Here is a 15,504-nt window from a genome sequence, read left to right as displayed (position 1 = left end):
ACGCATACCGCAGCGTTCCCAACTCTGCATTGAAACCCATACGCTGTGGCCGCTGCAAAGCCATACGCGGTTGTGATAGGCGAGGACCCGCTGTAGACTTGCGTGAACAGGTTGGGACGTGCGACGCTGTTGATATACAGGACGTAGAGTGTGAGTGGCAAGCCGCCCGTGTCCACGGGGCTCGGCATCGTCACCGTTATCGCACCGCCCGTCGCCGAAACAAGCACTGGCGCCAACGGCGTTGCGGGCACGTTTGCCACCGCCGTCGTGCAGGTGATGCTCACCGCGTCACCAACGATGTTGAAGCTGTTGACGGCTTGAAGCACCAACGAATACCGGGTGAGCTGCATCAGGCCCCGCCACGTGAACGAGGTGCCATCGTACATTTGTGCAAGGGACGACAAATTCGTCGACTGCGCGTTCAAAATGTTGTAGCCCAAGATGGGCAACCCACCAGCGTCGAGCGGTGGTGCCCATGTAACGGTGACGCTCCCACCAGTTTGACTCGCACAGACGACGTTGCGCGGGCGGCTCGGTGGCGTTGGTGCCGTTGTCTGGACGTACACCGTCTCACTGGGCGCACCGACGTAGACGTTGGTGCCCGACGTCACCGCAACCGAGTAGTTTCCATTGGCCACGAGACCATTTAAGTCGACAGTGGGCAGCGAAGTGTTCAGAGACGTCGTGTTGATGCCTGGCCCAGACAGCACCACCAAGTAGCTTGTCACAGAAAGGTTGTAGCCTCCCGTGTACGTGGGTGGCGTCCAAGCCAGGCGCAGAGAGCCGCCGGTAGCGCTAACCACTTGCATTTGCGTCGGCGGCGCCGGCGGGGACACGACGTTTCGACCGAGCATCAGCACCGACGTTGTCGTTAGCGCTGGCGCAGCAAGTGCACACGAGTTCGTGCCATCGACGAGGGTAAGCCCGATTGTAAAGCTGAGCGGAGGGTCGTGGTACGTTTGGTCGTTGAGGAGCAAGACAGTCGCGACGGTCGTCGTATCGTTGACTGGAAACGAAACAAACATCGGGATCGATGCAATCTGAACGCCGAGTTGCGCGGTCGACGTGGACTGGACGAGAAACACACTCACGTTTACGTCCGTGTACTTGCCGAGGGTGCGCACCAGTGGCACGTCGACGGGTGTCGTCGTTGGTGCCAGCGTTACGACGGTCTGCGACGGTTGTTGGAATGCCACCATACCGCCGTCGCCGTCATCGTTGATGACGATCTCCGTCGAGGCGGCTTCACCCACTTGGACCGCATCTGTTTGCACGAGCGTAATGTTGAAGCGGCGTTCGCTCGTTTGACACGCAAAGTTGTTTCGGAGCTTGATGGTAATGCTGGCGTTGCTGGCGTCGGCGGTGAACGTGGCGTTGCCCGACGCCGCCATGTAGTCGCGCCCGGCGACCGCCGATGCATCCGTCGTGTAGTAGCCAACAACTGATGCGACGCCGGTGGCATTTCGTGTCGCAATCACGGTGACAAAGGCGTCGCTCTCCAGGACGTGGGTGATCTTCGCGATCATGGACGCCGTGCCGGCAGCGCCGACGGTCGTCGTTGCAGTGGCGTTGGCCATGACACTGGTGCCTCCTGCCGTTGCAACCTGGATGCGTATGGTGTACGTTGTGAGCGGCTGAAGCGACGAGAGCACGATGGTTGGGCGCTGGCTTGTCACGACGCTCGAGGCATTGGCTCCGATATATGCCACCATGAACGTCATGTCGCTCAGGCGCGCCCCGCCCGTCACACGCGGGTAGGCCCACGATACGGTCAATGTTGTTCCCGTGGCTGCAACAACTACGATAGTGTCGACGGGACCGGGAACTGTCATCGACGCCGTCGTCGCCAAAAGAGGAGCCCCGAGGAGAGAGCTTCCGATGGCGTTCACAGCGGCAAACTGCACTGCATAGAGCGTCGAGGCGTAGAGACCTGTAAGTACTGTCACGTTGGGCGCCGCTGCCGACACGGTTGCCACAAAAGAGCCATTGACAAATACTCGATATGCGACAAGCGGGGTCCCCCCAAAGTCGTACTCACTCGTCAACGCGCTGACGTTGACAACAAGTGCTGTTGAGTTGGCACTCGCGAGCAGCGGACTGGCAGGGCTGCTCGGGATTGTCGCTGCAGACGTCGAGGCCGAACAGCTGACGGGCAGACTTGACCCGGCAGCGGTGGTGACCACGGTCGATATATCGTACAAGGTCTGTGCCGTCAGCCCCGAGATGGTTGTCCTCGACACTGCGCTGCTGGTTTGATTCCAAACAAGGACCCGCGGCGTCGATGCACCGAAATATTGAAACGCAACGACTGACATCGATGTCAGGGGGGCGCCCCCCGAGTCGGTCGGCAGATCGTACGCAAGGACGATGGAACCACCAAGGGCTGTGACGTTTCGGACGACGACGGGTGCTGGCGGCGTCCGCGCAGCGGATCGAACCGTCGCGGGTGCCGAGAACGACCCTGCAAACACGAGGTTGGACACGCCAACGGTGTACGCATAGACGGTCGAGGCAGTGATGTTGGCCACGTCGACATACGTCGTTGACAGCACGTTGGCAGCGAGTTGCGAGCCGTTGCGAAGAATGGTATAGTACAGCGTCGTAATGCCACCCGTGTCTCCCGGTGGGTTCCACGACAGTGCTACCTTGCCGCCAGACGTTGTCGCATCCGCCCGTAGACCCGTGGCGGCACTGGGCACCGACACGGCGGTCGTCGTCACGACGAGTATCGGGCCATATTCACTCCACCCAATGTTGTTGAGCGCGCTCGCTTGAAAGGTATAGGAGCTCAGTGCACTGCAGTTGTACATGACAAAGCTTGTCGCGTTGCCTTGATAGAGCAGCGTTGCCTTATCGGCGTTGTACAAGGCGTACGCAGAAATGTCGGCAGACCCAATGACCGGCGTCCAGTCGAGGATGATGGCACCGCCCGTGATCCCGATGGCCTTGAGCGTCGGCGGTGCCGGTGGCGTCCGCTTCATCGTCGTATGTACGAGCAATGCGCCGATACTTGCCGCTGCGCCCGCGCAGAACGACTGCGTGTTGTACGCCAAGAGCGACAAGCTGTACGTCGTGTTTTGGCTCAGTGTTGTCAACGTGGTTGTCGTCGCCGGGTTCGACACTTGAGAGTAGACAGTGTTGCACGTGCCGTTACCAAGACACGCGTCGATCGTGTAGCCGACGATGGGCACACCGCCGTTGTCGGCGGGCGGTGTCCACGACAGCGTCAGTGCACCCAGCGCTTCTTGGACAACCGTCGGGGGCAGCTGACCCGCAGGCGAGGACGCAACGGCTGTTGTAAAAGCAAACTGCGTCCCATTCGCACACGAGCCCTACACATACTAGGGTCAACCGCGCCCAGCCTCTCGCTTTCGTACCAGATGATTCTCGACAAAGATCATGGCCGCGTACGTTGTTGTCGGCGACAGACCGTAGATGGAGCACGTGGCGTCGGTCGACGCGTTGCACGCCAGTCCCAAATCTGAGATGATGCGAAACGTCGTCGCCGGTGCACCTCCATCGTAGCCCGAGCTGTTGTAGCCAAACGTGACGGCCCCGCCCGTGGTCGACACCACTCTTGGGGGTACTGGGGCATCGGGTGGCGTTGGCGCGGTCGTCAGCACCGTCAACAGCGCAGGGGCCCCCTCAAGACCAGCATTGTTGGTGGCCGTGATGGAAAGCTCGAGTGTGGAGCTAGGAATGAGGTTGGTCACGCGCACTGTCAAGCTCGCAGTGGCCGCCACTTGGGCAACGAGGCTCTTAGACGCTCCGACGCCGCGCTGCTGCCACACGCGGTAGAACGCAATAGGCACGCCACCCGTCTCGCTTGGCGGGGCCCAGGAGATGACAGCCTGCGTTGCAACGGCCGAGGAGACACCGGCACTCGTCGGTGCACTGGGCTCCGTGGGCACGGTTGTCGCCATCGCCACGGGTGCAGAAGCAACGCTCTGCCCAAACGCATTGACCGTGACAACACTGACACTGTAGCTGGTGAGCGGCGAGAGCTTGGAAATGACCGCGAACGTTGCCGACGTAACGATCGTGCTTCGGCCCGTCACAAGCACTTGGTAGCTCAAAGCCGACGGCAAGACGTCGACGCCGCCCTTGAACACCGGCGGCGTCCATGCAACGTAGAGCGTACTCCCGGTGGCCGATGTCGCTTGAAGTTGCGTCGGTGGATCCGGCCACGTGAGGCGCGTGTCGTACACGGTGACGACGCAGGTCGACGGCGCCACGATCCAGCCATAGTTGGTCACCGCAGCAATGTTGATCGTCACGTTTTGCGGCGGCGTCGGCGTCTGCGGCATCATTAGTGGCATGGCCGCTGTCGCCGACGTCACGCCGTCAGCAAACGTGAGGGTCGCGCTAAAGAGACCTTGCGCTACGAAGATCGACGGCAACGACGTCAGTGTGACGACGACGTCGCCGTTGGTCGCAAACAGCCGACGGACAGTCAGTTGGACGCTCGAGACATTGACAAACGCCGTGAGCTGTGCGTTGGCAAATGCAAAATGCCCCGCCACGCCGTTGTCGAGCACCGCAACGTCAAGCGGCTTGGAGGCATTCCAGGTCGCACCGTTGGCCGTCGACTGAATCGACGTTGTGATCGTGTACGGTGCAGCGTACGTTGTTGTCGGTAGCACTTTTAATGTCAAAGCGCTCGCATTGCTACTAGCTGGAAACGAGAGGGCGACTCCGGACGTCTGGCACGGTTGCTGCGCAAGCCCCAAGACACCTCCCGGCGCGGCGGCAAGGTTGTTCAAGTGCGACTTGGGCCAGCACTTTGACGTTGACGACTCGTAGCGGAACCCAAAGCACTCTGCGTTCGAGCTGCAAAGCGCGCGGCACTGGGCAAGCGTCACACCGGCCGACTCGCCAATGTCGCTGCCCTCAGAATCCACGTCGGCGATCTCGTGGACGCAGACACTCGAGAGGACGCCGCCAATCACTTCCGGTACGGCTATTGTGTTGAGCCCCATGGATTTGAGGTAGCACGCATTTGTCGCCGTGTTGAACGCGTAGGCGCCGCAGCCGTTGTACGCCTGGCACTGGGCGCAGCAGTCGTTGGCCGACGACGCCGTCGCGCTCGTGAGGTCGTTGTCAACAAAGTCGGTGCCCGGGTACTGCTGACTGCACGGCGTCGCGGGCGGAGCGCACACCAGCGTCGACGGGTCGCACATAATCGTGAGGCTGTTGCTCGCTTGGAGGAGCACCGACGCCGTCACTGGTAGCACCGTCTGCCCGACGCGAGTCAGTGTGAGCGTCGTCGACGTGTTGGGTCCCGCGGGTCCGGCGTTGGCCCACTGCAGGGTACCGCCGTCGTGTGCCACGTTCATGGTCAAGACACTCGGGGCGCCGAGCGAGGCGCCGTTGGTGGGCGTGCTCAGCGCCAGTGCGAGACCGTACGGAGCCGCCGCGTTGACGTCGTTGGGAATCGCAAAATAGAGTGTCTTGGCGCTCTCGCCGTCTTCGAATGCCAGCGCAAACGTTTGCGACGCTTGACAAATCGGCGCGACAACGACCGAGATGCAGTCGGTGTTGCTCTGCATCTGCATCTGCTCGCTCTTGAAGTAGCATGTTTGCATCGAAAGGATATAGCTGAATCCGATGCAGTTGGGAACGTTCTTGCAGGCTACTACGCACTCGGGCAGCGAGAGCACCTGATACGACAAGAACTCGTCGACAAAATCCACACCGGGGTAGAACGTTCGACAGTTGGGCGTGATGATACCGGCCGTAACACCGACGGCGGCCGTCGGGTTGAGCCCGAACGACTTGAGGTAGCACTGGCCACTGTTCAGCGCATACGCCACGCACCCCGCGTAGGCTTGACACTTGGCACAGCAGTCGGCGACGGACGGCGACGCCATGTTCGTCATGTCATTCCCGACTAAATCGGTGTCGGGATACACTTGGCTGCACGGGCTTGGCGGTCCACACAGCCCTGTCGACGGGTCGCAAATGTACGTGTTGTTGACGTCGTTGGTGATGCGGAGCGTGACATTGACGGGCCCCGTGACACCCGCGGACCGGACCAGACTCACGGGCGTCAGCACCCCTTGGTTGGTCACCATCGTCGACGCGTTCCAGGCGAGCACGCCCGGTTGCTGCGGAAGCGTCGAGTAGGTCGCCGTCGTGGCAGGACTCACACCGCCAATGCCAACTGCAGACGCGGACGCAGCATACGCCGTGTCGAACGAGACGTTGGATACGGTAACTTGGAGACACGACCCCGGAACGGTAAAGGCGGCCGAGCCGTCGTTGAGAAGCGTCGACTGAAGCACGACGTCGGTGTCCGTGCGTACGACGAGCTGATAGCCAACCAAATTGGACCCCCCGAGGAGCACAGGAGCCTTGATGCAGAGAACGAGCCGGCGGTCCGAGGCCAAGGTGAGCGACATGTCCGGCGCGGATGGAATGCCGGACGTGGTTGCGACAGCCAGCGTCACCCACGCACTGGAGCCATAGACCGTCGTCGTACGCAAAACGAATGCATATGTGGTGTTGACGGACAAGGAGGTGAGGATCGTGGGCGTCGTGTCGGTGCACGGAACCGGTGTCGACGCGTTGGTCACGCTGTCGACGAGCGCGCAGTCGTACGAGAACGATGGGGCACCCCCGACGTTGCAGGGCGCAGTGAGCTGAACGCTGGCCGAGGTGGCGTTGCTGAAGAGCACCACGGCCGTCGGCGTACCCGGCGGCCCCACTTGCGTTAAGACAAACGTCGAAGCAGCGACGGGCGACGCGCCGAGGGCCGTGAGCGCTTGCACGTAGCACGTGTGCGTCGCGTTGGCCACGAGCTGCTGGCACCACGTATACTCCATCAGAGACCCCATATGTGTCGACATTTGCGTCAGCACAGTGTTGTCGCAAACCACCGAGTAGTTGCGCAGAGGCATACCTCCAAGCGACTAGGGTTTTGGAAGTTTAGTGCAAACCCGACGCGCTATATGTACCTGTGGCGGTGTCCATCGCAAGGTAAGCGCCCCCACGGCATCCACACCGGTCACGGCGATGACAGACGGCGGCGCGACGGGCGGACTAGCACCAAGTGGGTGATGTGATGTTGCGACGAGAACGCGTACCTTGTTGTCTGCGCCGTAATGCTAGCGATGCTGGCACCGATCGGGTTGAGGGTATACGCCGAAAAGAAGTACGTTGTCGACGGAGCGAGTCCTGTCGCGGTGCATTCTGCGTTGGCGGCCACCGCGACCGAGCTCAGCGTACACACCGTCGTCGGTAGCGGGATGTACGCGCACTGCAGTTGCCCCGCATAACAAATTCCATTGACAGCCTCGCACGGGGACGTCGCCGTCGCTGACGTCAGCGCGCGGTAGCCGTTGCACGTCGCACACGGATCGGCAGCCGTCGGTACATAGCACGACTGCGGTGCTGTCACGTTGACTTGATAGCTCACGGTGTCGTAGCCGCCACTTTCCGGCGTTGACGTCAGTACAAGCCTGACAAAGTCGGCACCGAAGACGTCCACGACGGGGACGGGGGGCGCCCCCACCTGCGCAGTCGGAAGGGTCGTCGCCGAGATGCGGCCGGCGTACGGGTCGCCCGCTTGGCTCGTCGTCAACGGCACGACGATCAGCGCATACGTTGTATTGAAGCGCAGAGAGCCCAACGTAAACTGTGTGGTTTCGGGCGAGACGGCCGATACCAGCACCAAGGACGTCGCGTTGCGGTAGATGTAATAGCCTAAGAGTCTCAATCATCTCCAGCCACTTGCGAGCGTGCACGTACCCGTCGGGGTCGCACCGCCCCAGTCTTTTGGCGCGCTCCACGACAGTTGCACGCGGCTCGGTGACAGCGCGACGCTCGTTAGTTGCTGCACCGGCGCCGGCGGCTGCACCAAGCTCGTTTTGACCGAGACCGGTGCACTCCACGCGGTGCGATTGAGAGACGTCTGCATCGCGCACTGGACGTCGTACGTTGTGTTGCCGCCAAGACCTTTGAACGTCGTGTTGCCGGCGAGAGGCACGGGCACGAGCGTCCCCGAGACGTTTCCGACCAGCTCCAGCAAGGTGGCGCCTTGCATGTCGAGGGGCGGCGTGCACGCAAAAGCAATGTAGCTCGACCCGATGGCCAGCACCTCAACACTCGGTGGGTTTGGAAGTCCCGCAGCATTGGTAGCAATGTTGACCGTTTGACCAAACCCCGAGAGATCCAAGAGTGGGCTGCACATCATCGTGTCTGTGATTGCGACGACCTCGATCGCGTACGTCGTTGACGGCTGCAGCGGCAGCTGGGTCGCGGGGTCTGTGTACACGGTCACCAGTGGGCTCGACCCCGACGTCGACGCAGCTCGCAGCCACGCGCTGCTCGTGGTCGGTCGCAAAAACACTTCGTACCCGACCACGGTTGCGCCGACTAAGCAATAGGAATAAGAAAACCCAACGTCAACATCGGCGTCGTACGGGTGTCGAGTGGCGGCAGGAGCGCCAGTCCGATCGCACCGCCTACACATCAAATGAATCTCCATACATACGACTAGCATCACCAACCCGAGACGCTCGTCACACTCGGGACGGGGGAGACCGGGTACCCCGAGCTGGCGGCTGTTGAAAACGCAAACACGGGGCCATAGTCGCTCGCGGACCCAAACGCGTTGATGACGAGAGCGTGGAGCACAACGGTCGCGCTGCTCGGAAGGCCGTACACCCAAATATCAATGTCGCCCGCGGCATTTGGGGTGCCGCCGATCGCGCCGAACACAAAGCCGGCGCCTTCACGGACCGACTGGGCCGTTCTCTTCTCCACGTACGCGCTCTGGAGCGGGCCACCACCGCAAAAGACGACGCCACCGAGACGCACGTGGAGTGCACCGGCCGTTGCGTTGAGCAGTTGCATCGACAGCGGTGGCGTCGGCGATACGGGCGCATACGTCATCTGCAACGTCAACGGCGCACTTGGCGCGCCGACGCCGATCGCGTTGACGGCAGCGACCGTGATACGGTACTCGGTCGAAAGAAGGAGATTGGGCACAACGATGTCGGTCGCCGTCGCCTCTGCCGTCGCCACGAAGAAGCCATTCACGTACACGTTGAAGCCCGTGAGCGTCGCGCCACCCGTGTCGACAGTAGCATTCCTACCCGTATACCGTTCGATACTACAGCATCTATCTCAAGAGTCTGCGCACCAGTTGACGACGAGGCTGCCCGGGGCCAGAGCGCGGCCTCGGAACGGGCGATTCACGGGGCCAGGCGCCGTTGCAACCGTGGTGGTGACCGTCGTCGTTGGAAGGGTGCGTGACGCTGACGTCGTCGCGTACGAGACATCGATGCGGTACGTCGTCGACGGCGCCAGGCCCGAGAGCACAAAGCGGCCCACCTCGTAGACGCTCGCCACCGAGCCATCCGTACCCCCGCAGCTTGTCGACGGTCGGAACATGCAGGACGCGTTGCACATGCCGTCAGCGAGGCGCTGGCCAACGAAGGGCAGCGGTGCGCACAGACACACACCTCCTTGGGTCAAGCCGAACCGACGCGACGGCGCTCGGCTGGCGACGGCCTCGACGTTGGAGGCGATGAACGTGTAGTTGTTGCCCGAGACGTCCGTGGCGATATCGAGGTCGTTGAATCTACGGACGACGGTGGTGGGAGGGTTCATATCGACAAAGTAGTAGAGATACCGCAGGTGCACGGCGATGGCAGCGTCAATAACATCCTGGTCCCAGAACCGCCGAATCGCAGCGTCCGAGCGCGGAAGGCCCCACACGCGCACCTACACCAGCATTAATCGTCGGTGAACATACGCCGGTGCGTACCTTGTCCAACATGGCCAGAAGCGGCACGGTAGCTGTGTTCCAAAGCGTATCTACACGCACCTTTGGGCAAATGGTCGAGACGAGATCATGGTACCGGCGCCAATCTGGAGGCGCGGCGACGAGCTTGGCGCCCACGTCGTTTGCAGTACTGCGGACGCAGCGGGGACGCCGTTGACGAAGAAGCGGACAGAGTGCGCGTTGTCGTTGTACACAAACGCCAGATGGAACCACTCGTGCAGTGGAAAGGCGTAGGGGATCCGCACCGCGTTGCCGGTGACCGTGACGACGACGACGGTACGGCCCAAGACCACCGACGCCATCGTTGCGTCCAGCATAAAGAGCACGGCCGACGGCGTCTGCGCATACAGAAACAAGTACATCTCGACCGTCCAGCCAAGAAGGTTGGAGCGCAAGAGAATAGGACCTGCGCTGCGCAGTAGACTTGCAGCGGTCAAGTTGGCTTGACGCTCCGAGCTAGCGCAGAGACGGGCGCAGTCACCAAGGGTCATCAACTGTGTCGATGGCGCCGGAATGAGTCCGAGGCCCGCCGCCTGGAAACACCCGACGTCGCTCATGCCGTCACCTACATACAGATAATGGTTCCGATACTTCCCGACGCCCAATGCCCACCATTGTAGACTCTGCGGGGCGACCCAGTCCCGTTCATTGACGTCGCCGTCGCAGTGTACTGCAAAATGAACCCGTCGTCACTGGCCATCGGGGACGGCGCGTGGAGCACCGTCACCGCGCCGCCGGTCACCGCATCGACAACCAACGCGCCGGTTAACGGCGTGGCCGAGTTGGCGCTAAACCCGGCGATCGCAACGTCGTTCGCGGCGTAGCTCGTCGCTGTGATGTTGAGTCGGAACGGTGTGCCGGCCAAGGACCGCGCATCCAGCGTCACGGGCGTCCACACGCTGAGCGTCATGTTGGCCGGATCCGAGGCAAACAGCGTTGTCATCGACTCGTTGCCGTCGACGTGCGCTGTGATGTCAAGCCTCGCGTACACTAGGAGACACCACAGTCAGTGTGCTTGTCGCTGACATCAGCACGAGGACGTACACGTTTGGAAACGATAGCTAAGTGTAAACGTCAGCGGTGACGCGCTCGGAAACACCTGACTCAAGAGCACCGCGGTGCGCAGCGACGACGCGACCGTCGACGCGCCGTAGACCCAGTTGGCCACGACGCTACTCCGCGACTGGCACTGCGACTGCACCACCGGCACGCTCGTTCGAAGAGCTCCGCATGTGATGAGGGTATCGTGGCTGCCACCGCAGAGCTCGCCGGAGCCGGCGACGGCAAAGAAGCTCCACCGAGCACTACGCGGCGACACGACCGTCCAGTCGACGAGCGACGTCGAGAGTCGTCGGGACCAGACGAGCCCCGAAGCGTCCAAAACATAGGCGGTGCCGTGGACCAGCTGCAGTGACGACCACTCAAAAGTGGGTCCGACGAACGCTGGAAGGTAGTTGGCCGACCCAAACTCCGCGAGGTCGGACGTCGGCGTTGTAGCGAGCACGAGCTGGTTGTACATCACATTCAAGACGTAGTGTCCGTCCCATGCAATGCCCGTCGACGGCTGTTGAAACGCGGTATAGGCAGACCAAGTCGACGCCGCGCCAAGACCCGTCACCGTCGTGCCGACGACGGCCGCGTCGGTCGTGATGACCGCCACCGTGCCGTTGGCCACGAGCACAAACCGTGCGTCAGTACGCAGCAGCATCCACGCATTGAGCGTCATCGACGTCGTGTTCCACGCACTGCAGTAGAGATGCGCCATCAACGTAGTCCCGCAGAGAACGCCGTTGCCAAAGGAAATGCGCAGCAAAGACGTCGGCGCGGCAAGCGGTTGCCACGCGCCAAGGGCCGTGCGAGCGTAGAGGCTTCCGGGCGTCGTCAACGCAATTTGCAGCGCACTTTCCAGCACAAGCTGCCGGATGTTTGGCAACGGGTGCAGCTGCAACGGCGAGGCCAGGGCACCATTTAGCACCGACTGCGTCGACTGCACCGAGAGCATGAGTTGTCCAAACCAGTTGGCCACCGGCGTCAACGTGAGAACGACGGGTGCTCGGACGTTGCTATAAAATAGGACACATGACGTCGACGACGCATCGGCCGCAATCGACGCCGACATGTTTTGAAGGACCCCACACGGGGACATGGAGATGGTGAGTTGCGACGCTTGCCACGTGTGCGACGTGTCTGGCAAGGGCACGACCACGTCGAATGGTTGGCCTTGGACGACCGACGCCGTCACCACGTACGGCTGGAGTGTCGGGCAGTCGGGTAGCTCGTCTGGCATTGCCTCCGTGGCGTCGCTGCAGGCCGCTGGTGTCGCGACAGTCCAATTGCGCACCGAGGTGGAGGCATCCGACGCGTTGGCAGCTGTCGCTGCGAGAGAGAAGGAGAGCACCGATGCGGTCGCCGTCGTCACCACCACCGACACCGACGTTGACTGGTTTGCGGGCACAACAAAAACGCACGGCGTCGGTTCGTATACGGGTGTTGACCATTGCGCGACCAGGCCGCTCAAGCACGGCGCGAGGGTGACGGTCATGGTCACGTGCTTGTTTAGAGAGACTGGTGGGAGGGTCAGCAGAGGCAAAGACACTCTGGTGGCACACGGCAGGGAAGGTTCAATGAGAGGCGCCCCAATGTATGGGGCGTCGCTTGCGCACTCGGACCCGTTGCCCCATGGCGCGACAACGGTCGACGTCCAGAACACGCCAGACGCCAACACTGCAGCAACGGCATCGACAGCAACAGAAGCGTTGCTGGTGTCCAGGGTCAAGACCGATCCCAGCGGTACGTCGTACAACGAAAGATATGAGAGCGGCCCAACCGCGACCACCGATTCATCAAGTCGAATGGTTGCCACCGGCGCGCCGAGGAAGAGCTGAAGGACGTCGATGGACGCCGTGACGTTGCTTGGCACAAGCGACGCGACGAGCAGCGAGCTGCCCACGGCGACACGCGAGCGGTTGAGGCGCACGAGACCGGGCACCGTCGGTAGCGGGCGGCAGTCGACCGCTGCCAGTGGCCACTGCGTGCCGTTGGCCAGTGCAATGGACCAGTCGATCGTGGCGGGCGATGCATCGGTGGGGACAAAAAAGAGCGCCGTCGGCACCGAGCTCATAAGGGTCACGTTGGTGGCCCCCGTCCAAGTGTCGACGACCTGCGTCGTCCCGCTGCCCACCTGAACGCGGAGGTCGAGCAGCGCGCCGTACGGCCATGTAAACTGCGCCAGACCCGATCCATTCAACGTCTTTGCTACCGCCATCAAATCGAGGATGCAGGTGCCATCGGCCGATGCAATGGCCGTCGTCCCCGCCAAGCGCCCGCTTGGCGCTGTGGCGTACGTTGCTGTCGACACGAGGCGCCGCTGGCTGTCGGCTGAAGGCGGCGACAGAACCCGACGATGGCGCTGTCCCCCGCAACCAATGTCGGTCAGCTCGACCCTCGCGCTTCTCGGCAGCGTCGTCGACCACACACGACCAACCGCAGATGCCGGTGTAGAGAGCTGAAGCATGCACTCGTTCGTCGGTGTCATCGTCATGACGGACGCCAGTCGTGTCGGCGACAGGGAAGGGCACGTTGGTATGGTCACATGCAGCTCGCAGACGCTGGGATCGATGGCCACCTCCAACGTTATCGCCGCGGGATCAAAACCCGGCGTCCATGTGGCAACACTCGGCACAAGCAAAAGTGGCGAGGCCGACGCTACATAGGCTTCGGCCGGTCGGGTGTAAACTGTCGTGGGGCCAGAGGTCTCAACGCGAGCGACCACCCAGCCAGCAGCCGTCTCGTGCCACAGCACCGTCGCCGGCACCGTCGCCGTCGCAGCTTTGAACACGGACGACGGGAGCTTGACGACGCACGTCCGATCCGTGGTCTCGCGCGGCATCAGCGTGAACAAGCCAATGGATACCGATCGAAGCGGGCACTGACCGTTGACGTGCGCCAACGCGAGCTCCACGAGCATGCGCGGACGCCACCGTTGCACACTCAATTGCAGTGAAGTCGCGTCGCCGGGCGTCGACATTGCAGTTGGAAACGCCCCGACGACCAACGGCCCGACGTCCGCGGCCCCAATGTGCGCCGTCCATGCATAGGCCAGCGCGTACGCCTGGGCACCGTCGGTATACTCGACACGTACCTCAAGGTGCACGGTGCCAGCGAAGGACGGCAACGGCGACAAGGCGACGCCCGACGTCGGCAGCGACGACCACGAGCACTCGGTCGCCACGGAGTTGGTGTCGTACGAAGTTTGCGGCAGTGCGCACGCATCGACCGCGTGCGTCGAGTTCCACGCCAAGCGAATGCGCGTGACTGTCAAATTTGCGACGGCATCGACGATCGGGATCGGTACCGTCGCGGTCGCCGTCGTCACCGTGTCGCGCGGATAGGCGACGGCCGGCGGCGCCTGGAGCTGCAGTGGGGCGACCAAGGCCCCGTCGTCGTCGTCGTGCACGAATGCAACGTCCACGGCCGTCGTTGACAACGACAAGATCGTGAGCTCGAGTACATATTTGCCTGGTGGCAAGTCGAGCCACTGGGTGCCGTTCACAGACGCCGTGACATCGACGACCGACGTGGCAGTTGCCACAACGATCTCGCACGCCGACGCCCTATACCCGATGCGGCCGGTGCCAAAGGTGACGGCGACTTGGACGCGGCCGTTGGAGTCGAGGAAGCCGTTGGCGACGACCACCGACCACGGCACATCTTGGTCGGTTGGCGCCGCATTTCGCAAGTTGCGACCCGTCGATGTCGCGTACGACGACGGAACGACCGAGAGCATCGGCGTCTCGGACGCAGCGTCAACCGACGCGTACCAGCGTGCCGAGTCGTTGCGGTTTGCATTATATAAGCCACAAGCGCCAGGCGACGCCAGGTTGCAGCCGACATCGGGTAGATCTACACGCCGACCTCGCTCCAGATCGTTATGGCAGTGCATAGGTACCGCGCGTTGGAAGGGGACGCATGGACACGAAGCCTGCAAAGCCGCCAGCGGTCGCGACGGGTGGCACTGCAAAGTGGCGCACCGGACCGTCGTTGAGCGTGACGTCGGCTTGGAGAAAGTTCCAGACGCGGACGCCGCCGACGTCGATCTAGACAGAATCGTCCATACTGCAATCGAGAAAGCAAGCACGTACATCGATGCGGCCGACGACCGACGCTGGCATGAGCGACGGCACGACGACGTCGAGTTGCGCGTACGACTGCAGCGTCGAAACGATCGTAGGCGACGCAAGCGCGCCCATGTAAACGCCGTTATCGTCGTAGACGGTAACGTTGAGGACGCTGCCGTAGATGCCTGCTGGGAGCCACCAAAGCGTGACGTGCACGACTACCGATGCCAATACATTCATCACGTCAACATCGGAAGGACATGCATACCGTTGCAGGCGTCGACGCCGTCGTTGGCGACTGGCAACGCGCACGCCGACGCGTCTTCGACCACACACGACAGCGTCGTTTGGTTGCAGTACGTGTACGCGACGACCGAGCTCGTAAACGTTGGCAAGCATGCGCAGCCACGGGCTGAGTAGACCTGCGGCAACGACCGACGTGCGCTCGCGCTCGCGTAGGCGTCGTAGAGGCACCACGAGCCGTTTGCTGGCGGTCGTAGCGTCATCGTCCCAGTGAGCGTCGTCGGCAGCACGGCCGCCGAGAAGCCGTTGATGCTCCTACAAGGGATGAGGATGGACTTGGTCATTTTTCAAAAA

General features: G+C 62.2%; 1 protein-coding gene across 1 annotated transcript in view; it reads right to left on the bottom strand.

Annotated features, from left to right (window-relative positions):
- SDRG_13253 (hypothetical protein) overlaps positions 1 to 15,504 on the bottom strand; it is a gene marked incomplete at its 5' end in the record, with an annotated part of 30,626 nt that overhangs the window by 14,521 nt on the left and 601 nt on the right. The window contains 16 exons of the mRNA XM_008619330.1: positions 9 to 3,332; positions 3,378 to 6,911; positions 6,957 to 7,041; positions 7,086 to 7,704; positions 7,750 to 8,376; positions 8,424 to 8,465; positions 8,511 to 9,094; positions 9,146 to 9,586; positions 9,638 to 9,729; positions 9,773 to 9,822; positions 9,867 to 10,355; positions 10,403 to 10,780; positions 10,835 to 14,692; positions 14,739 to 14,886; positions 14,932 to 15,125; positions 15,176 to 15,465. Of these exons, the coding sequence (XP_008617552.1) occupies positions 9 to 3,332; positions 3,378 to 6,911; positions 6,957 to 7,041; positions 7,086 to 7,704; positions 7,750 to 8,376; positions 8,424 to 8,465; positions 8,511 to 9,094; positions 9,146 to 9,586; positions 9,638 to 9,729; positions 9,773 to 9,822; positions 9,867 to 10,355; positions 10,403 to 10,780; positions 10,835 to 14,692; positions 14,739 to 14,886; positions 14,932 to 15,125; positions 15,176 to 15,465 (14,755 nt within the window). The remainder of the gene's footprint in view (positions 1 to 8; positions 3,333 to 3,377; positions 6,912 to 6,956; positions 7,042 to 7,085; positions 7,705 to 7,749; positions 8,377 to 8,423; positions 8,466 to 8,510; positions 9,095 to 9,145; positions 9,587 to 9,637; positions 9,730 to 9,772; positions 9,823 to 9,866; positions 10,356 to 10,402; positions 10,781 to 10,834; positions 14,693 to 14,738; positions 14,887 to 14,931; positions 15,126 to 15,175; positions 15,466 to 15,504) is intronic.

Source organism: Saprolegnia diclina (assembly GCF_000281045.1).
Source record: "Saprolegnia diclina VS20 unplaced genomic scaffold supercont1.57, whole genome shotgun sequence".
Taxonomy (NCBI): Eukaryota; Oomycota; class Saprolegniomycetes; order Saprolegniales; family Saprolegniaceae; genus Saprolegnia; species Saprolegnia diclina.
This window is presented reverse-complemented; position numbering and strand designations above follow the sequence as displayed.